General features: G+C 41.5%; 1 protein-coding gene across 11 annotated transcripts in view; it reads left to right on the top strand.

Moving 5' to 3' along the window:
- LOC106081495 (dystrophin, isoforms A/C/F/G/H) overlaps positions 1–27,773 on the top strand; it is a 1,057,252-nt gene that overhangs the window by 754,630 nt on the left and 274,849 nt on the right. For 10 of the 11 annotated variants that reach the window (XM_059362799.1, XM_059362797.1, XM_059362803.1 and 7 more), the window contains one exon: positions 19,689–19,846. In XM_059362799.1, coding sequence (XP_059218782.1) covers positions 19,689–19,846 — 158 coding nt within the window. The remainder of the gene's footprint in view (positions 1–19,688; positions 19,847–27,773) is intronic. The other variant, XM_059362798.1, reaches the window with a different exon arrangement.

Raw genomic sequence — 27,773 nt, 5'->3', positions numbered from 1 at the left:
ATATCCCTCTGCCAGCGACCCTTTGAATTTTTTGGGCCATGAAGTATTTGAAATGGCCAATTCCTCGCTTCTTACTGACTGTCTGCCGCAATGTTTACTTTTTTTTGTGTATTTTGTGGTTCTTGGTCTGCTAACAGCACAACATGACCGTTAAATATCATGGGATTTATTGTTGCAACATTTACAAATATCGTTATAGTCACTTTTTGCAATATTTTACTGTTGACTCCCTCTCTCTCCCTCTCTCTCTCTCTCTACATGTTTGTATTGGCAAAATGTTTTCATGGTTACTTTGTTTGGTTTTTTGACCGATGCTCTCTCTGCTTTAGCAGTTTTTTTTTCATTATTTTTTTCATGTTTTTATTTTAAATGATAAAATGTTATGAACTTTGTATTTATAACTGTTTATTTGCTCCTCTGTGGATATTAAAACAATATAATATGAAATTTATTTGTAACCCTTTTACATGTAGTGTGAATGAAGTTTTTCCTATCGGGCCTTGTCTTTTAAAACATTTCCATTAGGACCCAACAGTCAACGAATATGTATTGGGTTGCCCAAAAAGTAATTGCGGATATTTCATATAGTCGGCATTGACAAATTTTTTCACAACTTGTGACTTTGTAATTGCATTCTTTCTTCTGTCAGTTATAAGCTGTTACTTTTAGCTTGCTTTAGAAAAAAAGTGTAAAAAATGGTATATTTGATTAAAGTTCATTCTAAGTTTTATTAAAAATGCATTTACTTTCTTTTAAAAAATCCGCAATTACTTTTTGGGCAACCCATAATTTTTAATGAATCAAAAGTTTCTTGAGGTTTATTTCAAATTTTAAGCCTTCAAAGCTTTTTGAAGGGACAACACATATCACATACATATATGCAACAACAAATTTTTTTATGCATCCTGGTGAGGATGCCGCTTCGGCGACACTAATGGTGTTTCTGAAGGCATGGGGATTTGATGTGCTTCTTATCCAGGAACCATGGGTGTGTGGAGAAATGGTTCGTGGACTAAGAATACCTGGACTTAAACCACTCAAGGGTACGGAGAATGGGAGACACAGAGCCTGTATTCTTGCAAAGAGTAGTCTAAGTGTTTTTCTTCTTCTGTCGCTAAGCACTTAAGATTTAGTAATAGGCAGCCTTGAACTAAAAAAGTCTCATTACTGGCTGGCTGCCCTCTATATAGCACACGATTCGGAGATGTCGTCTTCCAGCCTTAAGTTGTTAGCTGAAGCCGCTGCTGCAGGGAAAAATGTCTCATTGTTGGAAGAGATGCTAAAGCATATCACCAGTGGTGACTGGCAAGTGTTGGATGACCTCAGCTTCTTTGATAATCGTTAAATTAGTTTCAGCCTTGAACAAACTACTGCAGAACTGGTCCTCTAAACAGAGGACATTCGGATTGGGATAGATTTCGGCACTATTTCTGCACGACTATCCCCTCTAGACCAGAAAAGAAGTGGCAACTGCAGAGGATATAGCCATAATGACCAATCACGAAGGGCCTGAATGAATCGCTTGTGTCAGCATGTCCTAGTGCCAAGCCAAGGGGCAAACATCGACCGCCATGGTGGACCCAAAACTAGTTCATCCTAAGTTAGGATGAAGAGAGGGTGCGGATATTTATCCGCCCTATATCACTATGGACGTACTCCTTAGCTAGTAAACGGCTTGTTGTGCGCTCCAAATACTAAAAAGCAATATCGAAAAAGAAAATCCAAGTTAGGAATTCTGTGCTACTCACAAAATCTTCAATTGTTTTCCATATCACTACCCTACGTTGGTTCATGTCGGGTATTGTATCGCCTCCTATGCACCGGTGCCTGTTGGCCGCGAAAATAGGAAATGCTACAACGTCTCATTATCTTCCCCACATGCCCTACACATGCCATTACTTGCCGCACCGATTTTGCCTAAGTGAGCTCGTAGTCTAGTATCTGTGCTGTTATGATACTTACTTTACTTTAATTGGCTATGACAGAATATTTCTTCCACTAGCAGAAGATCGAGGCGTTCCAAGCGCCTCGATCTTCTGCGCTCATTCTAAAATCTCTGACACCAAGTTTCAAGGTGTCTCCCACAACTTGATCTTTCCATCGGGCTTTTGGTCTTCCCGGTTTGCGTGTACCACCGTGTTTGCCTTCAAAAGACTTCGTTGCTGGAGCTTCTTCATCCATTCTGACGACATGACCTAGCCAACGCAGCCGTTGTATTTTGATTCGTGTAACTATGCTATCGTCGTCATACAGCTCATACAGCTCGTGGTTCATACGTCGCCTATATTCTCCGTTAACGCAAACTGGTCCATATATTTTACGAAGAATCTTTCTTTCAAATACTCCAAGCACTGCCTCATCTGCTTTCACAAATACCCATGCTTTAGAACCATATAACAGCACGGGTAGTATCAGTGTAGCATCTGTTTGCCAGTATAATTCTTCGCTTTATCTCAAAACTGGTGTCATTCGTTTCGGTTACGGCGGTGCCGAGGTAGATAAAGTTACTGACTATCTCAAAGTTGTGATTCCCAACTTTCTCCATGTTCTTTATCTGCTCGGTTGTACAAGGCTTTTTGGGAGTGGAGACCATCCATTTCGTCTTATCTCCATTTACTGCCAGACCCATTTTCACTGACTCTCTTTCGATTCTTTCAAAGGCTGCAGTTACTACTGTTATGATAACGACAGCTATACTGACCTCCTTGTTACTTCTTTTCAGTAATAGCCTAATCTTCTCACGACAAGGATTTCCCCACAGGATTTTCGGCGTCCTGCCAACCGTTTCGCTATTCCATAGAGACAGCGTTTGTAGCCCACGCCCTTAACTTGGACTGTGTCGTCCCAAAAGCCTTCGATGGCTCGTTTGTCTAAAGAGGAGCATCAGAAAACTCTTCAACAGAGCGAAGGCCATCTGGGAACTGCACAATTGGGACGTTTATAAGGCTGAGCTAGCTGAGAAAGGCTCAGAACAAATCCTGGGTGGAATTTATCAGCTCCGTGAAAGATACATCAGAGACCTCTAGGTTAAGAATGATTCTATCCTCGAGATTTATTACAGTGGGATATACACAGAAGTCTCAGAATCCATGAACAATGTCTAGTGAGGAAACACTACTTGTTCATACACATTTCCCAGGAAGCACTCCAACGGAAAATGTAGCGCCAGAAGAGGTTGTCACTGATATGCATTCGTCGGAGGTTATTGGGGAAATTGTGTCTGAGTCGAAAATCCTTTGGACGGTAAAAAGTTTAGTTTTTGTATCACCGGTTTAATTACAAACTGTGTCCGATAGATTGGCTCCTTAGCTTAGGGAGATATACTATCCCAGTCTTTGCAAGATACCTGACGATTGGAGGGACACAAAGGCCATTTTAAATCCAAAAGCTGATAAACCTTGTCACCCGAAGGCGAAAGATTTTCGTCCCATTAGTATGTCATACTTTATGCTGAAGACTCTAGAGAAGTTAAAAGAAACATATCTTAGGGCAAAGATCCCTGGAGATTGCCTGTCTCTGCAACAGCTGGCATATAGTAAGGGCAAGTCCACTGAAACAGCCCTTCACGACCTAGTCGCCTTTCATAGAGGGTTATCTTGCTGTCAAGGAATATACAATGGCCGCATTTCTTGAATGTGTTTTTCATAATGTTAAACCGACGTAAACCATGGAGGAGCTGGAGTTGTTAGACATCAACACTACCGTTAGAAAGCTTATTAGTAACTTATGGAAGAAAAAGTTTGTAAAAATGATCGCTTATGCTGTTGACGTGGCTTTTGCGGTTAGGGGAAAGTTTCCAGGGCCACTACAAAACTGTACCGACAGGAACAACAAACGACGCCTTAGTTTTTGCCGCTCATTTGACATATCTCTTCAGTAAGGTTTGATATTTCATGATGGAAAGATTAACGAGCCAACAACGAGTCGGAATTTCGGAGTCAGTGGCCTCATCGTTTTCATCGAAAAATCATCTTAGGCAATTAGTCTCATTTCTGGCTGAATGGCTTCGTATATAAGCAAAATATGCGTCATTGGTCAGACGGCGATCCGCAACTTCTCCATGAGTCATAGTTACATCCGAAAAAATTACGGTTTGGTGCGGCTTATGGGCCGGCAGCATCATTGGGCTGTACTTCTTCTGTGATGATCAAGACTGGCACGTTACTGTGAACTCTACCGTTAAATGATTACAGAATATTTTTGGCTCCAATTGGATGATATGGACTTGGAGGACATGTGGTGGCAATAGGACGGCGCCACACCACCACACAGCGAATGTCACAATCAATTTATTGGAAACCAAGTTTGGCGAACGTGTTATCTCATGCAATGGTTCAGTTAGTTGGACGCCTCGATCATGCGATTTGACGCCGTTGGACCATTTCCTGTTGGGCTACGTCAAGTCTATAGGCTATGCCTGCAAGCCAGAGGTGACTGATGAACTTCTTACGAAAATCGAGCGTGAAATTACAGCAGTATCGGCCGATCGGAGGCCACCGTAGCGCAGAGGTTAACATGCCCGCCTATGACGCTAAAGGCCTGGATTCAAATCGTGGTGAGAACATCAGAAAAAATATTCGGCAGTGGTTATCCCCTCCTAATGCTGGCGACACCTGTGAGGTACATCTCCGCAAATAGGTGCGCATTGCGGCACGCCTTTCGGACTTGGCTGTAAAAAAGGGGCCCCTGATCATTGAGCTTAAAATTTGAATCGTGCAGCACATAGTGATGTGTGAGAAGTTTGCCCCAGCTCCTTAGTTGAATGTTCATGATCGTCGAAAATTGGGTTGAGCATCTGTACTTTTGCAATCGTGGCCGTGTTGGTCGTGCAAAAGAAATCGAGTTGCATGCATAATGGCATCGAATGTACTTTCGCAGAAATTTCATTGATTTCCACAACCGTTTTAGTTTTATTAAAAAAAAACTTTTATTGCGCTCTTATTGAAGTACTCGATACTTCAGGAAGCTCTACGTAAACGACGAAGTGGGCCACCGAAGGTGGTCTTGGCCTAAATCCGTCTAAGACGGAAGTTTTTAGTTTAAGCAGTACCACAAGCTACCCACAGTGGGAGGAGAGAATAGTCCATTTACTGAAAATGCAAAATAAAAGTGTGTGTTGCTGGACAGGAAATCGAACTTTAAATCAAACATTTTGGAATGGGCAAGAAAGACAACTCATCTCCTATGCACCTGCAAGGCAGCCATTATCAAAATTTGGGTGTTTAACCGCGTATCATGCACTGGGTATATACTGCAGTTGTCAGACCTATAATGCTATATGGTATTGTAGTCTGGTTCAATACCAAATACCGGATCCAAAGGATGACTTATTTGTGCATCACTGCCGCACTGAGGACGACATCATCTGATGCACTGAATTTAATGCTACATCTTATACCTCTAGACATTGTGGCTAGACAAATGGCTTCGACCATTGCTGTGGGGCTATGGGAGCTCTCTTTTTGGTCATGTGACGGCTACAGACACTGTTTTATACTTGATTCAATGCCTTATGTTCCAGGTAGTGTGGAATACACACTGCCTAAGCCGCTTTTAGATAAAAGTACTGTACCACTATTCCCAATACTTAAAACGATTTGAACTATTGGTTTGCCCAAAAAGTAATTGCGGATTTTTTAAAAGAAAGTAAATGTATTTTTAATAAAACTTAGAATGAACTTTAATCAAATATACTTTTTTACACTTTTTTCTAAAGCAAGCTAAAAGTAACAGCTGATAACTGACAGAAGAAAGAATGCAATTACAGAGTCACAAGCTGTGAAAAAATTTGTCAACGCCGACTATATGAAAATACGCAATTACTTCTTGGGCAACCCAATACAATGTCCCTGGTAATAGAAGTTACATGTACTTCTATAAGGATGGCTACAAACTAGATGACCAGGTAGGCTTTGGAGTGTACTCTGAAGAACTAGAACTGGTCATATCGAGTAAGTTACCCGATCACTGTAATGTGTATCAAACGGAGATCCTTGCGGTTCAATAATTTGGAGAATAGCTTACATATAAACATTTTCTCAGATTGCCAGGCAGCCATTAAATCCCTGGAGAAAGTATATCTATACTCAAAACCCGCCCTCGACTGTAGCATACCTTTCAAGGAGATAGCTGAACTGTTCTGGGTGCCGGGCCACAGAGATATCCCAGGGAATTGTAAAGCTGACGAGCATGCGAGACTAGCAACTACCTTACACATTCCAGGAAAACTGGAATCTGTGGAAATGCCTCTAGCGACATATAAACTAAGTTCTGAGGATCAGACCGAAGGACAACGAATGATAGATGGTCATAAAGGGTGGGGTTGTGCACATTCTAAAATTATGTGGCCAAATCTAGACTTGAAGAGGTCTACCGCTTTGGTGACGCTGGCTAGAACAGTTCTCTGGAACATTGTGTCCCCAATGACGGGTCACCGTCTGATCGGAAAACATGTTGACCGACTGAAATTTGCAAGTAACGACTGCTGCAGATGCTGTAAGGACGTCTCAGCCATTGCCTTTGAATGTATCGAGAGAGAATCAACGAAAGTGGGTTTGGTAGTAAATGGAGATAGGACAAAGTGGATAATATCAACTCCCGATCAGATAAAGAAAATGGAGAAATTTAGAAACTAAAACTTTGAGCTATTCAGCAACTTTATTTGCCTGGGCACCGCCGTAACCTCAACAAATGACACCAGTTTTGAAATGCGACGAAGTGTAATATTGGCTAACAACAAAGGACAATATTATACTAAACACTGATACTATCCGTGAACAATCCCTTGGCATCCGGTTGTACGTTCCGCATTGACCCGCTGAGATTCTTTATCGGTAAGGGCTGCCGCCTCAGTGTACAACACACTGCTACAACAACAACAACTACCCGTGCTGTTATATGGCTCCGGAAAATGGGTACTTCGAAAGCATACGAGTATGAGGCAGTTCTTGGAGAGTTTGATAGAAATATCCCTCGTTAAATATAAGGACCAGTTTGCGTAAAGAGAGAATATAGACGTCGTATGAACCATGAGCTGTATGACGAATAGTATGATAGAATAGTTAAACGCACGTTTGCTTTGGCTAGGTCATGTTGTCAGAATGGATGAAGAAGCTCCAGCAAAAAAAGTCTTTTGAAGGCGACCCTAAAATAAAACGCAAAAGGGGAAGACCAAAACTCCGATGGAGTGACCAAGCGGAGAGCGACATTTCGAAACTGGGTATCAGAAATCGGAGACGAAGCGCAGAAAATAGAGGCTCTTGAGCATCTATTCAACATTCGGCTTGAGGAAAAAATTTTCTGAAATGGCAAATTAAAGTTAAGTAAGTGAGGACATCGAGAAAGAAGAGACTATAGAGGATCTGCTGTATGTGTGTCCACTGTGTCCTCTACGTTCGGCTTGAGGAATAAATTTCCTGTAATGGCCAATCACAGTAAAGTAAGTGAGGACATCGAGGAAGAAGAGACTACAGAGCATCTGCTGTGTGTGTGGACACTGGGCCAGCAGATTCTCTAAAGTCTCTTCTTCCTCGATGTTCTCACTTACTTTACTTTAATTGAAGGAGTTCCACGTTAGATTCTCATTTCTTTGAGAACTTGTCTAATTTAGCGAATAGGAACACTCGCAAGTTGTTGAGCATTTTCAAGCGAACTTGATCGTTCAACGGTAAGAAGTAGAAGGTATCCTCCATCTCCTGTTCCTGGTTTATCATAATGGACGATAACGTCTAAGTGAGTCTTATGCCAGTCGGCCACTTGAACCGGACCTAACCTTACCTAAGTTTGAAACATCAGGTTGTGGAAAACTACGTGCTTGTTTGAAATGACGTCCACCAGATCGCAACACCATATAGCATTATTGGTCTAATAGCGGTAACTTCCTTTCTTCCCAAAAAGATAGAGTAAATTTATAATTTCCACTACACCATTTTCCATGGCTCTCATTGCCATAGTGCATTAAGCTTCGTGGAGAATGTTTACCAGAAATTACGTACTTCGCCCCAACCGCACAAGCCACATTATATGCATTTGACACCACATATATTGAAGGGAGGCAACCTATAGAAGTTTATAAGAATGAAGTTGAGATAGTTGTATGATATGGAGATTAAGATTTCAAACCGGCTATACGAATTTTGTGAGGCAGTTGCAATACAGTGCAGGTCTTAACTTCTCTTTCTTCAATAAGATTACTTTCCATTATATGCTTTAAATTTTTTTGCTGGTTCAAAATGGAAATTAAAAGCAACACTCCAAAAAAAAAATCAAAAGAAGAAATTTGCCCTTTACAAACTTTTGACGCTACATAATGGGCATAATGGAATATTTAGCTGTGAAAGTGTACTCTGTATAGATTTCTATAGTTTTTGTTTCTTTCTTGGACAAGTTACCGTAGCAAATTAAGTTGTTCTTATTCGAAAGTTTTACGCTCTAATTCCCATTTTTGCAATACATTCAATAGAGTTCGTTTCTGTTTTTCTTGAAACAAGAAAAAAGTTGTTGTCAAATAAAAAAGAAAAAATCCCATAAAGAATCAATTTTCTTTAAGTTTTATGCAGATGTGTTGGAAGTAAGAAAAATGGCAAACGAGAAGCAACAGTAGCAAAGACAGGATATAAGAAACAAAAAAAAACAAGCCTTCGTCTTGGTTGTCGCCATCGAATGATATCTACCAATGCAATTTTATATGCAATAGAGATTTTTACTACGCTCTAGTCATTGCAATGATGACAAATGTGTAAAAACTATTTGCCAAAGAAAAACGAAAGTTTCTTTGAAAGAGATTGAGAGAGGAAGAGTGAAAGAAAAAGGGGCGTCTTGAGCAGTGTTCGCTATTAAATTGATTATTGCAGTTTGCACAAGAACAACAACAAAACTAAGAAGAAACTGAACTGAAATCTATTAAATCTTCGAAAGCAAGTTTTTGTCACATTATTGAGGGGGTGTTTTTTCCTGCTGCTGCTGCTCTCGTCGCTTTCGCCTTTTAGCTATGCTATAGTTTATAACAAAAGTTCCTTGGATTCACAAATATGAATTGTAAAACTGTAGAGAGAATCTAGGGAAAACAACAAGCTTTATAACTTAATATTGGAAAACCAAAGAGATTTATATCTCAAATAGTACTACTGAACTGTCATTGGAATTGCAAAAGGGAGAGCGTTACAGTTTTTGCATAGTTTGAGGATTAAAGTAAATATATTGCATTTTTATTGTATACTTTGAGGGGCGTTGTGGATTTGGTTTAGATTTTAATATTAAAGGGACACAGATAGGCCAGTTCATAGACAAAGTGTACCTGAACCAACTTTAAAAAAAGGTCTCACACCTGGAAAATATTCGAAAAAAAATCTGTCGAGAGATTTGAAATAAATCCACATTTCAGGCAAAGATGGTATCCTAATTGCCATTTTTAGTAAATTGGCTGTGGAAGCTACAAAAATTGTTTGAGAAAAAATATGTTGCTTGTGTTTAGAGGATATATGAAGTAAAAAAAATCAAGTAAAAAAGGCTTTAATTTCGGCCGGGCCGAACTATGGATACCCACCACCTCGGGTATAAATGTAAACCCCATTTCGTCTTGTGAAAATTGGATAACTTAAGAACCCAACTTCGGCACGGACATTGAGTGGTTTGATATATATGCCACTATTCAATTTGTTAGAACAAAACATTGGTCTTTTTGGCAGATATATCCAATTATTAACCGATCTAAACCATATTAAGGTCGGATATCCTGAGGCTCGGAAAAACTCACTTTTTCAAATTTCACCGAAATCGGATAATAAATAAAGCTGTTATGGCCTTCAGACCCTTTATCGGGAGATCGGTCTATATAGCAGCTATATCTAAATATTTAGGTGAGATTTCGGGAGGTTTAAAATAAACCAAGGCTATAAATAAAACTTTCTGGCCTTCAGACCTCTTATCGGCAGATCGGTCTATATGGCAGCTATATCTAAATATAATCCGATCTGAACCATTTTAAAGTCGGGTGTCAGGAGGTTAAAATAACCCACTGTTGCAAATTTCAGCGAAATCGGTTAAAAAATAAAGCTTTTATGGCCTTCAGACCCTTTATCGAGAGATCGGTCTATATGGCAGCATTATCTAAATGTGGATCGATCTAATTCATATTTAGGTCAGATATCGGGAGGCTTAAAATAACTCTCTATTGCAAATTTCAGCGAAATTGTATCATAAATAAAGCTTTTATTGGCTTTAGACCCCTTATCGGCAGATCGGTCTATATGACAGCTATATCTAAATATAGTCCGATCTGTACCATAATAGGTTCGGATGTTGGGAGGCTTAAAACTGCGCACCATTCTTAATTTCAGCGAAATCGGATAATAAATAAAGCTTTTATGAACTTCAGAACCTTTATCGGGAGATCGGTCTATATGGCATCTATACATTAAGATTGTCCGATCTGAACCATAGTTAGGTCAAATTTCGGGAGGCTTAAAATAACTCAGCTATATCTAAATATTGTCCGATCTGAACCATAGTTAGGTAAGATTTCGGGAGGCTTAAAATAACCCGCTGCTTTAAATTTCAGCGAAATCGGGTACTAAATAAAGCATTTATGGGCTTCAGACCCTTTATCGGGAGATCGATCTATATGGTAGCCATATCTAAATATAGTCCGACCTGAACCATATTTGGGTCTGTTGTCGGAAGGCCTTAAACTACTCACTTTTTAAATTTCAGCAAAATCGGATGAAAAATAAAGTTTTTATGGGCATTAGACCCTTTATCGGAAAATCGGTCCATATAGCAGCCGTATCCAAATATGGTCCGATTTGGCCCATTCAAAAACTTAACCAGCGTGCATCAATAAGACGTATCTGTGCAAAAATTCAGCTCAATATCTCAATTTTTTAAGGCTCTAGAGTGATTACAACAGACGGACGGACAGACGGACATCATTAGATCGTCTAAGAATTTTGCGACGAAATAAATAAACTTTGTAGGGTGGGAAATTGATATTTCGATGTATTGCAAATGGAATGACCAAATGATTATACCCCCTATCCTACGGTGGTGGGTGGCCTAAATGGGGGATCTGGGCCTTTTGTTTTGAAAACCCAAGGAGATTTTTCAAATTTTTCATAATTTTTTGTTTTTTAGAGAGCACAATAAGCTGATTACTGGCTTATGTGTATGTCCATAGTATGTCCACTCGAATAAAATTTCAGCAAATAAAAATTAAAACTCGTATATTCCCAAAACCAGTGGAGATATTTTATACCTCCAGCGAAATTGTTTGTAGGGTTTTTTTTAACACTATCCAGTGAAAAAAGAATTTTAAAAATGGGACCACAAATGAAGATTTGATGGCTCGAACAATTTTCGAAATGCCGAGGTGACCAACTTTAGGGGTCTGCCAAGAGTCGCTCATACTACCTATGGATTTGAAATTTTGCACGTAATCTCAACATCACATCAGGTTCAATCATTTCAAAACAGTGATCCTTATCCATTTTCAAATGGCATATATTTTAATTTTTTTTATACCCTCCACCATAAGATGGGGGGTATACTAATTTCGTCATTCTGTTTGTAACTACTCGAAATATTCATCTGAGACCCCATAAAGTATATATATTCTTGATCGTCGTGAAATTTTATGTCGATCTAGCCATGTCCGTCCGTCTGTCCGTCCGTCCGTCCGTCCGTCCGTCCGTCCGTCCGTCCGTCCGTCCGTCTGTCTGTCGAAAGCACGCTAACTTCCGAAGGAGTAAAGCTAGCCGCTTGAAATTTTGCACAAATACTTCTTATTAGTGTAGGTCGGTTGGTATTGTAAATGGGCCATATCGGTCCATGTTTTGATATAGCTGCCATATAAACCGATCTTGGGTCTTGACTTCTTGAGCCTCTAGAGTGCGCAATTCTTATCCGATTGGAACGAAATTTTGCACGACGTGTTTTGTTATGATATCCAACAACTGTGCCAAGTATAGTTTAAATCGGTGCATAACCTGATATAGCTGCCATATAAACCGATCTTGGGTCTTGACTTCTTGAGCCTCTAGAGTGCGCAATTCTTATCCGATTGAAATGAAATTTTGCACAACGTGTTTTGTTATTATATCCAACAACTGTGTTAAGTATGATTCAAATCGGTCCATGACCTGATATAGGTGCCATATAAACCGATCTTGGGTCTTGACTTCTTGAGCCTCTTGAGGGCGCAATTCTTATCCGAATGGAATGGAATTTCGCACGACGTGTTTTGTTATGATACCCAACAACTGTGCCAAGTATGGTTTAAATCGGTCTATAACCTGATATAGCTGCCATATAAACCGATCTTGGGTCTTGACTTCTTGAGCCTCTAGAGGGCGCAATTCTTATCCGAATGGAATGGAATTTCGCACAACGTGTTTTGTTATGATACCCAACAACTGTGCCAAGTATGGTTCAAATCGGTTCATAACCTGATATAGCTGCCATATAAACCGATCTTGGGTCTTGACTTCTTGAGCCTCTAGTGAGCGCAATTCTTATCCGATCTGAATGGAATTTCGCACGACGTGTTTTGTTATGATACCCAACAACTGTGCCAAGTATGGTTCAAATCGGTCCATAACCTGATATAGCTGCCATATAAACCGATCTTGGGTCTTGACTTCTTGAGCCTCTAGAGGGCACAATTCTTATCCGATTTTTGCACGCAGTATTTCGTTATGATATCCAACAACTGTGCCAAGTATGGTTGAAATCGGTCCATAACCTGATATAGCTGCCATATAAACCGATCTTGGGTCTTGACTTCTTGAGCCTCTAGAGGGCACAATTCTTATCCGATTTGAATGATTTTTTGCACGAAGTATTTCGTTGTGATATCCAACAACTGTGCCAAGTATGGTTGAAATCGGTCCATAACCTGATATAGCTGTCATATAAACAGATCTGAGGATTTGACTTCTTGAGCTTTTAGAGGGCGCAATTCCTATCCGATTTGGCTGAAATTTTGCATGACGTATTTTATTTTTACTTTCAACAACTGTGTCAAATAAGGTTCAAATCGGTTCATAACCTGATATAGCTGCCATATAAACCGATCTGGCATCTTGACTTCTTGACCCCTAGAGGTCGCAATTATTATCCGATATGCCTGAAATTTTGTACGACGGATCCTCTCATGACCATCAACAAACGTGTTTATTATGGTCTGAATCGGTCTATAGCCCGATACAGATCCCATATAAATCGTTCTCTCTATTTTACTTCGTGAGCCCCAATGGGCGCAATTCTTATACGAATTGGCTGAAATTTTACACAGGTCTCCAACATATAATTTAATTGTGGTCCGAACCGGACTATATCTTGATATCGTTTTAATAGCGGAGCAACTCTATTCTTATATCCTTTTTTGCCTAAGAAGAGATGCCGGGAAAATAACTCGACAAATGCGATCCATGGTGGAGGGTATATAAGATTCGGCCCGGCCGAACTTAGCACGCTTTTACTTGTTTTATTCTCCCAATGTGCTCTTTACCATCACCTTTCCACATATGGTGCATAAGCAAGCTTGTAGTTCTGTGTATCCTGTTATGACACCGAAAGCTATACTGACCTCCTTTATCTCCTCCTTTCGTTAATAGCTTCGACTTCTCGCGATCCGGATCTCCCCATATAATTTTCGTTGTCCTTATGACCGTTTCGCTGTTTCACTGTGTTACAGCTGTTCTACGTTCGTCGTCCACTCACTTAAGTCGGACTGAGTCGACCCGAAAAGCTTCAGGTTAACCAAGTTTATTGACGGCAGTCCTCCGGCCTTCACTGTCAAATCGTCTACTCTTTCGTTCCCCCTTATTCCGCTATGGCCCGTCATCGAAGCGATAAGGATCGTGCCATCCTCAGAGAAGGCGTTAATCTCCTTCTTACACTGCAAGACTGTTCATTAACTTACCGTCCTGCGGCCCTGTTTACTTTCCGCAATGATGTTTACACTCGATGTTTTTACGTCAACACCACATCACCTCATACATCCTGTGATTGTCCGGATCTCCTCCTGCAAGTTCGCATTAAAGTCAAGCAGTCGAAAAGAGATCACAGTTCTTGGGTTCAATGTAGACCGCCAATCCCTGTCCTGTCCTCTAGCTTTGATTCATTTGTGTAGCATGATCTTCCAGATGGCAATACCACAGTTCCGTCTCGCGCTCGAGCTCAAGTGTCGTCTCAGGTTTCCGATCGGAAACCGCTTCCATTCTTTCCATGTTTCCTATCGTCGCCTCGATTATACTACGATGGTATGTCCTGCTTTATTCTCTATGCATTCTCCCATCACCTTGACTTTTATAGCCGAAGTGGCTGCCTCACATTTAATCACTATTTCTATGGGTCGAATTTCTTAAATAGTTTCCGCTGCCCGAGTGGGCGTGGTCCTCATCGCTCCACCTATACCAAGACAACATGTTCTCTGCAAATTGCAAATTTTGCCAATGAACATTACACTAAGGAACAGGGACAAACTTCTCACCTATCAATGAGTGCAGTCCGATTCAAGTTTAAGCTAAATGATAAGGGTCCTCCTTTTTATAGCCGAGTCCAAACGGGGTGTCGCAGTGCAAATTCTCTTTGGAGAGAAGTTTTACATGGCATATTACCTCACAAATGTTGCCAGCATTAGGAGGGGAAAGCCACCGCTGAAAATTTTTTCTAATGGTCTCGCCAGGATTCGAACCCAGGCGTTCAGCGTCATAGGCGTACATGCTAACCTCTGCGCTACGGTGGCCTCCTCTGAACCTGGTTTATTATCCTTAGGTTGCACTTTTTCTCCATCGCAGTCCACCGAAATACTTGGGTATAAGCCTACAACCCGTCACATAGTGCTCAACATTTGTGAGCCTTTTCGGTACGCTTCTAAATGTGACACTTCCAATTCAGTTTCCTGTCCAACATCACTTCTAACTATTTAACCTTGTCTGATATATTGGGGAAATATGGTGCCCACCTTCGTCTTCCTCATAAACGGCCAGATTTCAGCTTTCTTAGACCGTACTTCTTCAAAGATGATGCGAATCGTAAGGTAACTGTGAATGGTGAGCGCTACTGTAAGATGATATCCAACTTGCGCGCCGCCATGCGGCCTATGGCACAGTGTCCGGTTATGACTACTGTCAAAGAACAATCATCGACCTCTCATCGAAAGCCAGCACCTCCCTCGTCCTTCTTTGGTCGATGACCGGCCATAGCGCCTTCGCAGTTCGGCAACCATCTACCGAGTTCCACCTCGCCATCGACGCCGCCCTGGCCATCCCATATACTATGTTCAGTAGCTCGACAAATAGCATGTAGGCAAGCCCAATGACTGGTCCGCCCGGCGCAGACGAACCCCTCCTGGTGCACTCGTCCACCCTCTCATTCCCTGGAATCCCCTCATACCCGGAAACCCATGTCAGCGTCAAATCGTGGGCCCGGAGCCTATCTAGGGATTCCAAACAATTCGCCGCGCCTCTCGACCCCAAGGCCTTGAGCGCCTCCATCGTGTCCACATAAATTCTGAGTTTCTAGGGCGGTAAGCCTATTACCAGAATTTCTCTTAGGTCCACTGCAAATGACACAGACCTCTGTGTGAAAGACCGTACACTCGTCCGGCAGTCTCAGAGACATACTGATATTGAGTGCATCAGAGTAGACCCCCAATCCAGTCCCTGACTCCATCTTGGAGCCATCTGTGTAGATCGAGGTCTCATCCTCCACAAGTACACCATACGCCCTCCATTCGTCCCTCTTAAGAAAACGAATCGCGAATGCCCTCACTCTAGACGGCACTGGTGCCAGGTAGTCGGAGATCCTCCTCAGTCTACCCCCCGCATCCATAACACCCAGAGTCAAAATGTGAACGCAAGCATTCGCCTTCAGAATGTCGAGCTCCCTCAGCCTAACCGCAACCGTGGCGGCGAAGTTCCAAATATAGACCCCAATGGGCTGCATATCCAGCATCGCCTCCAGGCCTGCTGTTGGAAAGAGTTTGCCAAAATTGAACTAAGCGTATGGAGCATTTAAGGCGCAGTCGCGATCAACGTTTGCATGAAATAATCTTCAAAGTGAAGTACCACGTCGAGTCTACGTCCTTGCTAGTTGATAAAACTTTGTGGGGTCGGTATGCTCCTAATGGTTAATCGTGTTTTATGGTTTTATTTCAGTCTATATCTGAGATTTACCACCTGAGCGCAGAGGTTATTAAATCGACCTATAATGCTCAACGCGTGGGTTCGAAACCTAGCGAAAGCATCAGAATGAGTTTTCAGCAGTAGTTATAATGCAGGCGACATTTACGAGGTACTATGCTATGTAAAATCTTCTTCCCAAAGAGGTGTCGCACTGCCCCACGCCGTTCTCACTCGGTTATAAAAAGGAGATTCCTTATCATTGAGCTTAAACAGATAGCATTCATCGATATGTGTGAAGCTTGTCCCTGTGCCTTAAAAGAATGTTCATGGGCAAATTTGCATCTGAGATTGGCTTCTTTAGGCTTCTGAGGTAGCCGGTTTAAAGTTATTTATTTCCCAATAAGGCTTTAAACAAAATTACTTTATTATATATGGAAAACAAATTCTTGATACTCTTGTATTTAAGCTTCTGAGAGTACATTCGACCTTAAATCTCATCTTTTTTAAAAGAAGGCAGTAAGAAAAAAACAATTAATAAAATCAACTTCTATTTATATTTAAGCGGAACATGTTTCAGAAGGCGGAGACGTCTCTCCGACAGAAGGAGTACACTTTTTAAAAATTTAATAAAGTCATTTTCATGGTTGGTATACTTATGAAAAACATTTTTCGCTAACGCCCTTTCCTCCTATTGGGCCAACAATCTAAGGAAAGTGCTTAAAGTCTGCCGAAGCACGTCCTTAATTTATTATTTATCACTTTTTTCTTGTGCCGTTGCCATTGAATGAATGTTCCATGTCTAAAATGTAAATGTCACAAAGGCAAAAAGAATATCCATATGTTGCACAGTGGGTCATAAGGATAAGACAAAGCAATTGCGAAAAAAATAATAAAATCAATCGCAAGGCGATGGTTAGGTAGAAATCTGTGCTTGATTGCTGGTTCCAAGCACGTTCCACCTGCTGACAACCGGAAAAGGACGGACTGCGCAGAGGTAGAAGCTGTATTGATGATAAGGAAAAGATTGACCATTTGCTTTGTTGATGCACAGGTCCTCAGGGGCACATAGCTCTCCATCTTGGTGAGGCGCTTCTTCTACGATCTGTGAATCTGACAAACGTATCTCTAAGAGCTCGACTCATATACAACGACTGGATAGAATGGTTCCAACAAGGGACAATAAACCACAGTACGACGAAGGATTATAGGCCTATTAGTCTGTCATGGTTTTTGCTTAAAACACTGGAAAGAGTGATTGACCTGAAGGTGAGAGGAAGACTGACACCGGAAAACTTCAGTAGAGCACAACACGCATACCTCACAAGCAGGTTGGTGGAGACGGCCCTTAACGAGGTAGAAGGTCGAGACGTCTTTCCGGCAGAAGAAGTCCACTTTGGCGGCCTTTTTGGATATTGAGGGGGCCTTCAATAATGTGGAAATAGGAGCGATAGTCGCTGCACTAGACCGCACGGGTATTCACCCCATAATCTCCCAGTGGACCAATAATATGCTTTATGGCAGGATTATTCATGCGAACCTGGGAGATAGTGTGGTCAGAAGGCGGTTGACCAGAGAAACGTCCCGAGGAGCGGTGTTCTCGCCGATTATATGCAACCTGCAAAAGATACCTGAGTTCAGACTCCCGTCCTCCTCCCCTCCTGGAAGAGGAACACCGAGGAAAGAAGCCGTAAGGCATTGTGCGCTTTATACTCCTGCAGGAGGATGTTCGGTAGGAATTGGGGGGTAACTCTCAAGATGATTTATTATATGTATACGGCCATCGTGAGATCTGTACTGACCTATGGAGCACAGGTATGGTGGAATGCCGTAGAGAAGAGGACACGTACGAGGGAGTTCGAGAAGGTTCAGAGACTGGCCTGCGTCGGGGTCACAGGGGCACTGAGATTCGCACCGCAAGCATGCCTGTAGGCAATGCTGGATATGCAGCCCATTGAGGCTTATATTCGGAACTGCGCCGACAAGGTCGCGATTAGGCTGAGGGAGCGCGGCATGCGGAAGGAAGATGGTTGCGGCCAAAGTTCGATTCTGGGTATTATGGATGCAGAGGATAGACTCTGGAGGATCTCCGAGTTAGGGCATTCGCGATCGGAGTTCCTGAGAAGGATGAATGGAGGGCGAATGCTGTATGACCTCCTCAAGATGAAGTCAGGGATTGGATTTGGAGTCTACTTTGGTGCACTCAATATCAGTATGTCTCTAAGACTGCCTGACGAGTGTACGGTGTTTCAGGCAGAGGTCCGTGCCATTGCATTGGCCGCAAGAGAAATTCTGGTAAGGGACTTACCATCCTCGAAATTCAGAATTTATGGGGAAAGTATGGGCGGCGCTCAAGGCCTTAGGGTGGAGGATGGTGAGGTCGAGATGCGTGGCGGATTATTTGGGGTCCCTGGATACACTCCGGGCCCATGTTGTGACGCTGACATGGGTTCCTGGGCAAGAGGGGATTCCTGAGAGTGTTAGGGCGGACGAGTGCACCAAGTGGGGTTCGTCTGCGTCGGGCGGACCAGTCATTGGTCTTGCCTACGTGCCATTTGTTGAGCTACTGAACTCAGTACAGGTGATGGCCAGGGCGGTGTCGGTAGCAAGGTGGGACTAGGTGGATGGTTGCCGATCGAGGTCGATGAGTACCTTGAGAGGGGTCATAATCGGACACTGTGCCATAGGCCGCAAGGAGGCGCTCATGGGAGTACCGCACAATGTCTTCTGTAGGAGTTGCCTCGATGATGATGAAGAGGAGACTATTAAGCACTCGTTGGGTTCATGTCCGTGGCTGCAGGGACGTAGGCTCTCCTTTCTGGGGATCCGTTACCTCTGTGACCTGGGTGAACTTGCAAACGTACCTCTGGTAGGTCTTCCGAGATTTGTTGAAGGAACAGGATGGTACCGACGGGGGGTGCCATAAGCTCCGGCGTAGGTACATCCCTGCTTGCATAGGGATGGGTGTTTATTCACCCCCCGCTTTAGTTCTGCGTTCCTCCCGTCTTTCTTTTATTCGTGTATAACCTCTCGTCCGAGGTCTCACATCTTCTTTCTCTTCCGTTTCTTTTAAGGGTACCAGAGTGACCTCACCTTTGTTTGGCAACTCACTCAAGCTAACCTAACCTAACAAGGGATACAATATGATGCTCTAAGCGATGGGTTACACTGAGAATAATGTCTAAAACAAAGATTTCCAGTTTTTACGAATAAGTCGGCGAATTTAGTAAAACCTTGAAGGAACTTGCTAAGACAAAGGAATTTTTAAAAATAATGACTGTGCTCAGATTTATTCTTAGATCTACAGTTATTGTCCAAATTTTCGCTTGAAAGTCTTTAAGGTTTACCTTCATTCAACCCTAACCAAAACATATTTTAAACCAATGTCTTCTAAATGCCCCATGCTACCTACCCTCTCGATTTATTCTTATCTGAACATTTGTGCCACATCCATTTGTAACCATTTGCCATTTGTATCTATTTTGTCTGTGTATGTGTGTGTGTGTTTAATTTCCGTTTCCATACTTTTTCTCAATTCAATGCTTATATCTGCCCTTTCCATTACAGCAGCCCACGATACGGATTCACGTTACTTAACTGCCGAAGAACAAAGCCGTGAATTGACACGCAGCATTCGACGTGAAGTTGCTAAACTCTCCGAGCAATGGAACAATCTCATCGATAAATCTGACAATTGGAAACATCGTTTAGATGAATACATGACGGTAAGTTTTTTGCATAGACTTTCATTCGTTTCACTTTGCAAGCCAAAGGTTTTGTTTCTAGAATACTTTTTTTTTTTGTTGTCTTCTATAAAAATCGCAAATGTCGCTAATATTGACAAGGACAAAGACAAATGTGCGAAAAGTTTATCGAAAAGGACTAGAGAAATAAAATAAAACACGATTTGTTAAAGGTAAAATAAAAGGAATGAAATTGATTGAAGTATTACTGTGTGTCCTTAGTAGTAAAGGATTTGACAAAAAAGAAAAGAAAAAAGCAAAATATTGATTGATTAGATTTTTAAAGACTGTTACTATTTTTTATGGAATAAAAAGTTTTATGTTAAGCCACTGAGATTTGCTTTCAAAGACTTAAGATATTTCTATTTAATTTAAAGGACTTTTACCAAAGTTGATACCATTGACCAACCAGGTCTCTTTAAAACTCTAATAACTTGTAAATGTTCAGTTCAACTAATACAGAAAGTTCTTAATTGGAATTCTCTCTCAGCTAATGAATCGATGATCAAAACAATGTGCTCTTTCAAGATTTTCTTGTCACTTTTTCTTTCTCTTGCAGTAGGAAAGGCAGGCTATACCAAATAAACCCCAATGAAATAACCCCCAAAGAAAAAGTGAAAAAAGCCCCAAAGAAATTCTTTACATTTTGAGAATTTTTGAGCGAAATAAGTTCAAAATTGTTGGAAATAGTTTCAGAATTTTAGGGACATATTTGTTTACCCTAAAATAAACAAGTAAAAAGGCATTGCGTTAGGCCTGGCCGAACTATGGATACCCACCACCTCGGGTATATAAGAAAACCCCCTTTTGTCACAATCCTTTGAAAATTGGATAACTTATGCACCCAAATTCGACACGGATATTGAGAGGTCTAATAAATATAAGTCAATGTTGTCTTTTTTATTTCAAATTTCAACAAAATCTGATAATAAATTAAGCTTTTATGAGCTTCAGACCCTTAATCGGCACATTGGTCTATATGACAGCTATATCTAAATACAGTCCGATCTTTACCATATTTGGGTTGGATGGCGGGTGGCCTAAAACTACCCACTATTTAAAGTTTCAGCGAAATAGGGTAAAAAAATAGAGCTTTTAAAGGCTTCAGACCCTTTATCGGCAGATCGGTCTATATGGCAGCTATATCTTAATATAGTCCCATCTGTGCCATATTTGGGTCAGATGTCGGGAGGCTTAAGTTAACCCACTGTTTTATATATTTCAGCAATATCGGATAAAAAATAAAGTTTTTATGGGCTTCAAACCCTTTATCGGCTGATCGGTCTATATGACAGCTATATCTAAACATAGTCCGATCTGAACCACATTTGGGTCCTATGTAAGGTGTAAAACTACTCAACGTTTAAATTTTCCGCGAAATCGGTTAAAAAATAAAGCTTTTTTGGGCTTCAGACCTTTAATCGGGAGATCGGTCTATATGGCAGCTATATCTAAATATAGTCCGATCTCAACCATATTTGGATCCTATGTTAGGAGGCGTAAAACTACATAATGGTTAAAATTGCAACCAAATCGGTTATAAAATAAAGCTTTTATGGAGTTTAGACCCTTTATTTGGCGATCGGTCTATATGGCAGCTATACCTAAATATAGTCCGATTTGATCCATATTTAAGTCAGATATCAGGAGGCTTAAGATAACCGTCTGTTTAGAATTTCAGCGAAATCGGTTAAAAAATAAAGGTTTTATGGGCTTCAGACCCTTAATCGGGAGATCGGTCTTTATGGCAGCTATATATAAATATAGTCCGATATAGACCATAATTGGGTCATATGTTGGGACGCCTAAAACTACTAACTGTTTCAAATTTTAGCGAAATCGGATGCAAAATAAAGCATTTATGGGCATTAGGCTCTTTGTATCGCACTGCGGCACGCCGTTCGGACTCGGCTATAAAAAGGAGGCCTCTTATCATTGAACTTAAACTTGAATCGGACTGCACTCATTGATATGTGAGAAGTTTGCCCTTCTCACATTCCACTAAGGAATGATCAGGGGCAACATTTGCATTTTGCAATTTATGATGAGATGCAAAAACACTTTGTTCACTTTGAGGTTTCTGAGTTCGCCAACAATAGATAGTTGTGACTTTCCAGCCAAAGGTAACGCATCGCGAATGACTATTATTATTATCCTTCCTTAAACGGTGTAAGAACGCTTCCTTAAACTGTGTAAGAACGCTTCCTTAAACGTTCTAAGGATTACTTCACTCCTTCTGATCTTTTAACATCCAAACCACTTTCATAAGGCCGAAAATGGAGTACAACTAGAGCTAATGGACCATGTTCACAGGAGAGCGATGGCGTTGATTTAGGACAGTAGAAACATCGTAGTATGAACATCGTCGCAATGTGGGTTGTTTGGCGCTGTTCTATCGGTACTTGTATGGTGTGTGTTCGTCTAATTTTCGTCTTCTTATTCCCTATGTAAGGATGTTTGTCAGGAAGACTAGACATTCCAGAAACTCACACCCGTTTTTAATTGAATGGCCGGCGGAGCGAACAATGCATTATAGAGAGAATTCTTATTCCGCCCGAACCGCTCGAATGTGGAATGGACTTCCGGCTAATGTTTTAAGGCGAGATTTAAGGCGAATATCAATAAACACTACATCCTTTTCTCCCCCTCCAATTCCTAATTTCCATTCTCCAACTCAATGCACTGCTTTCATGGGGGACATCCCCTGCGGGTTGGTTGATAGAAAAAACTCAGAAGAAAATACTTGGGGGGCTTGGATATAACATAATGAGCTCTCAATGAAACATACATCATGTAGCTATCATTTCTAGTTTGACAAATACGCCAGTTTAAGCTTGGTATAATTTCGTATCAACTTCACTGTATATTCAAAAAGTAGCTCAAACTTTTAACTGATACTCAATCATCATCATCTTGTGGATAGATATCCGCCGCCCAGAAGCCTTATGGTAGATCTACATGATCTAGAGCGTGAGGTTCAGCGCTATAAGAGAGGACCTCTAGATCAAGCGGGTCTAAACAACTTTCATGCAGACACGGTAGCAGATGCGGTAAGTGGCTACCGGGTGAATGTAGTCCTTGGAGAACGACCGCCACCCATTGCAACCGAAGAAATCGACCTCCCACGGCAAACCAGAGTAGTTCTGGCTCAATTACGTTCCGGCAGATGCAGTCGCCTCAATTCCCACAGAGCTAGGATTGATGCCGATGTGCGTCCCGATTGTAACCAGGCACCGCACGATACACGTCACCTGTTTAACTGCCCGGCCAGACTCACTCGCCTCACACCCAGATCCCTGAGGCCGCACCCTATCTTAGTCGCAGAGTTCCTGGGTCTTGACACTCAACAGAATCAAGCAGACGAAAGATGGAACACAATAAACTGCTACAACAACCACAACAACTGATATTCAATCATTCCTATTGTGTTAAAGTACATAAAGATCTTACATTCAGGAATCCTTAGTCTGTGAACACTGACTCCCCACACCCATGAATCTAGGATGGAAACCACGTTTAATTCAATGTCTAGCCATAAGATAAATATTTGAAGTAGGGTCAAAAATGCCTCCTCTAGGTGCTCAAGAAGTGAAATCGGCTAACGTAGCAGCAATTTTAGGTTATATTGAGCAAAGCTGTTGAATTGTTAATTGCTCAGCTCATTGGCCACACATTTCCATTAACAAAACTATCTGTTGAAATAATGTAGTGAACATTTCTAACTTCATTACAGAAATGTAACCATCCTCCATACTTCCGAAGAACAAAAGAATTTAATTTTACTACCACTCTTTCAACATTAGCCATGTTGTCCGCTCACATTGTGCCATTTCAAAAATGTTGTTTTCCTTCTATCAGTGTTTTGGAATCTACAGATTTGTTGTTTGTCAGATTTTATTTTCGTAGAGTTTTCACATCAACATTTCTGAAATCAACTCAAGCCAAAAACACACAAAAATTCCAAAGTTTATTATGTGCAAAAAATTTACTTTGTTTAGTATGTTCGGGCTTGCTTGCTGTATCTGTGCGGATGGTTTTCATGTTGCCATTGTTGTCCTTGAAGTTGTTGGCATCGTCCTCGCATGCCACATGGTCCTGCTATGAGTTTGCTGATTCACATCTTGGTCATTTAGGCCAAAGGGGGAGGGAAAAAGGAGGGGCAGAGACAGATATTGGACTATGAATATACACTCTGTCTACCACACCCCCACAAAACAACAACAAAATCTCATTTTAATTTTACTTTTCATTCCATTTAACATTTCATTTGCGGTTTCCTGCAAATGTTTAGTTTTAGTTTAGTTTAGTTTTGCCTGTTGTTTCTCAGAGATTTTCAACTGTTTTGGGGAATTTCATTGTTGCTAAATCAAGTTCTTGCGACCGAGTGTTAATGCAAATATTCAGGGTTAATGCTTGAATTTCTAACATCTTTAAGAATAGTGAGATAGGGGTGGAAGGAAGAAGGGCTAATTGCAAAAGCCAAAAAAAAATAATAATAATAAATAAAAAGAGTCAATTCAACGTTGCCTTCAAATATTTAAATTTCTGCAAAAAAATATTTTGTGAAGAATAAAATTAAATTAGGAATTCAACTAGTAACAAATAGGTTAGGTTTAAGTGGCAGTCTGCCATCAGACTCACTTAGACGTTTTCGTCCATTGTGATACCACAGGAACAGACAAACGAAGATGCCTTCTAGTTCATACCGTTGAACCATCCAGAATGTTCACATCCGCTAAATCAGGCAGGTACTCAAAGAAATGAGAACCTAAAGCGGAACTCCTAACTGCTAATGCGGAACACACACACAGAAGGTGTCCTATAGTCTCTTCTTCTACGATGTCCTCACAGCTTCTGCAAAAGTCGTTGCTGGCAACCTTCAGTCTGTCAGCATGTTTTCGAATTAGACAGTGACCTGTCATGACGGACACAACGACTGAGACGTCTGTTCTAGCCAATGACAGCAAAGCAGTAGACCTCTTCAAGTCTAGATTAGGCCACAGAGTTTGGGAATTCTCACAACCCCCTCTTTGTGACCATCTATCATTCGTTGTCCGTCTGGCCTGGTCCTGAAAACTCAGTGAACAGGCGTGGAGGTCTTCCAGTTAGACGTCAAGTGGGGTTAGAGTGGCTGTTGCGCTGAGAAAGGAGAGGCGATGACGTCACTGGCGGAATTACCTCAGTCGATACTGTGCCGACTGTAATATTATGCGGTTAACTAATCTTATTATTCCTCATAGAACGAGGAATAATAAGTTAGATGACGAGAAGGTAAACCCAAAAAAAAATAACGCGATGGTAAATTTCGGGTATTGATACAGAGACACTGGTTTTATTATGAGAGAAAGAGTAGAGATGTGTTGCTCACCTTGCTGCGGTTGTAGAAGAAGTGGCAAGTTCATTAGTAAAAGGATTTCAGGTGAGCTTTAGTACTAAAAATGGCTTAAGATTAGAAATTCACAATGTGTACATTTAGTGCTAATAGATATTTTGGATATTTTGTGCCTTTTGGATCGTCTTTGTTGTTGATCGGCCGAAGCTGTGTGCTGGCGTTGGCTGTGGCATTGGACTGTGCTGCTGGATTTCTTTGGGGCCGAGATGAAGTTGGTTGGTTAGATGAGTGCGACTTGGAGGCGGCGTTGGAGCTTTTTGACTTCAGTACAAGTTTTCGTGGGTGCAGCATTGTGAGATGCTAAAACCCACATTTGCGGCACGTATCCATCGACTGGCACTCTACTACAGTATTCCATTTTGCCAGACAATTTCGACAATAATGGTGTTGTCGAACAGCGGCTCTTCTGTCTTCACCAGTCATCAGTATGAATTCTGGACAGTACCTGAGGGCATGACGTTTTTTGCATAACATGCACTAGTAGACATTTTGATCATTCATATTTGACCTGAAAATAGACAGTGACACAGAGCATATGAGAACGAAATAAAATGAGATGAGTGTTGAGATGGTTTAGTAAGCACAATGATGCATCGAGATAGTATTATACTAGGATTTCTGTTGGTGTTGATTGAGGTAAGTGGCATAATTTAACAATCGGCCTCGTAATGACTCCCGATGCATTTCTTACGTCAGCTACCCTAATGTTCTTGTCCATACCAATGTGAGTCTTAGCCACTCTTCCTAATCGCCAGTCGCTAAGCGGTAGTAGATCATCCATTACGACAACAAGATCGCCGACCCTTATATTGGGAGAAGTGGGTTTCCACTTATATCGCTTTTGTAGCGTCCTCAGATATTCTTCCTTCCATCGTATAGCAAACTGGTGATGGATTGCCTATTCACCAGGGAAATGTCATCGGCACTAGGCTCGGGAAATGACATGATTGGAACACCTTTCAAAAAGAGTCCGGGTGTTAGAGCTGTGAGATCATTAGGATCTTCAGAGATAGCGGAGGTGGGCCGTGAGTTTAGAACTCCTTCAATCAGAGCAAGGGCGGTCGAAAACTGCTGGAAAGTAAACAAATGAGCACAAGCTACTCTTTTGAAACGGTGCTTGAAAGATTTAACGGCCGACTCCCAAAGGCCACACATATGTGGAGCGTGACGGGATATGAACTGCCACTCGAAACCCTATGTAGCGTATTTCTCCGCAATGTCGCTTGCCGCCACCTGATTAAAACTTCTAAATTTCCTAAGCATCTTGCTTCTGGCCCCTACGAAACTTCTCCCATTATCAGACATTACCTTTCTAGGTAGGCCTCGCCTACCAAGGAGAGGCGAGAGAATGCGGCCTCAAATGCTGCCGTGGAAAGCTCGGAACATGACTCTAAATGTACAGCCTTGGTGGCGAAGCACACGAAAATGTTCACATTGCCTTTCAAGAGAGGGAATCAGCGCAGGGATGAAACCTCAACTTCAAAAGGTCCTGCAAAATTTATACCAGTCACGTGAAATGCTGGTGTAATAGTGCATCTGTCAGGGGGGAGCGGAACCATTATTTGGACGCAAGGTATCTTCTTAAAAATGATGCAAGTGTTGCATTTATGAATGATGTTGTAGTGAACTTTTGTTGGACAATTCCTCAGACCTACTAACCTGCTTGTATTCCTCTGGGTACCACTTCATCTGGGCTAACATTATTAAACGGAATTTCGTGTGTCTTACCTCATCTTGGGTAAGAATGAAAGAGGAGTTTCTTGTGATACCTCTAAATCCACCAAGGCAGTAATAGTAGAAGCTGAATATGTAGAAGACTACCTTCAGTGCTCGGGGGTACGAAGAAAATCTGAGCAAGATGTCTGAGTCTGCCTCCAGCTTATATGTCGCATGAGGCATACCCAAATATTCCAGTTTCCCTAGAATGTGTAAGTTATTTCTAGTCTCGCAAACTCGTTCGCTTTACAATTCTCTGGGATATCTTTGTGGCCCGGCACCCAGAACAGGTGAATTTTGAACTGTTCAGCCATCTTGTTGAGAGATTTGCGACAGTCGAGGGTGGTTTTTGTGTTCAGTAATACGTTCTCAAGGGATATAGCTGCCTTGCTGTCTGAGAAGATATTTATGCCAATCGTCGTAACGACATAATATCTTAGCCATTCCACCACTTCCTTAATTGCAAGGATGTCCGCTTGATACACACTGCAGTGGTCGGGTAACCTTTTCGATATGACCAGTTCTAGATCTTTAGAGTACACCCCAAAGCCCACAAGGTCGTTTAATATGGAACCATCCCTATAGAGTAACAAATAAAAGCGCGTTAATTTCGGCTGAGTAGAATCTTATGTACCCTCCACCATGGATCACATGTGATAAGTTCTTTGAATGGCTTTTCCAAACATATATATATATATATATATATATATATATATATATATATAAGAGCTATATCAAGGAGGCCACCGTAACGCAGAGGTTAGCATGTCCGCTTATGACGCTGATGGCCTGGGTTCGAAT

This window comes from Stomoxys calcitrans, chromosome 2 (assembly GCF_963082655.1).
Source record: "Stomoxys calcitrans chromosome 2, idStoCalc2.1, whole genome shotgun sequence".
Taxonomy (NCBI): domain Eukaryota; kingdom Metazoa; phylum Arthropoda; class Insecta; order Diptera; family Muscidae; genus Stomoxys; species Stomoxys calcitrans.
Note: the sequence above shows the minus strand (reverse complement) of the source record. Positions and strands in the feature narration are given on the sequence as shown.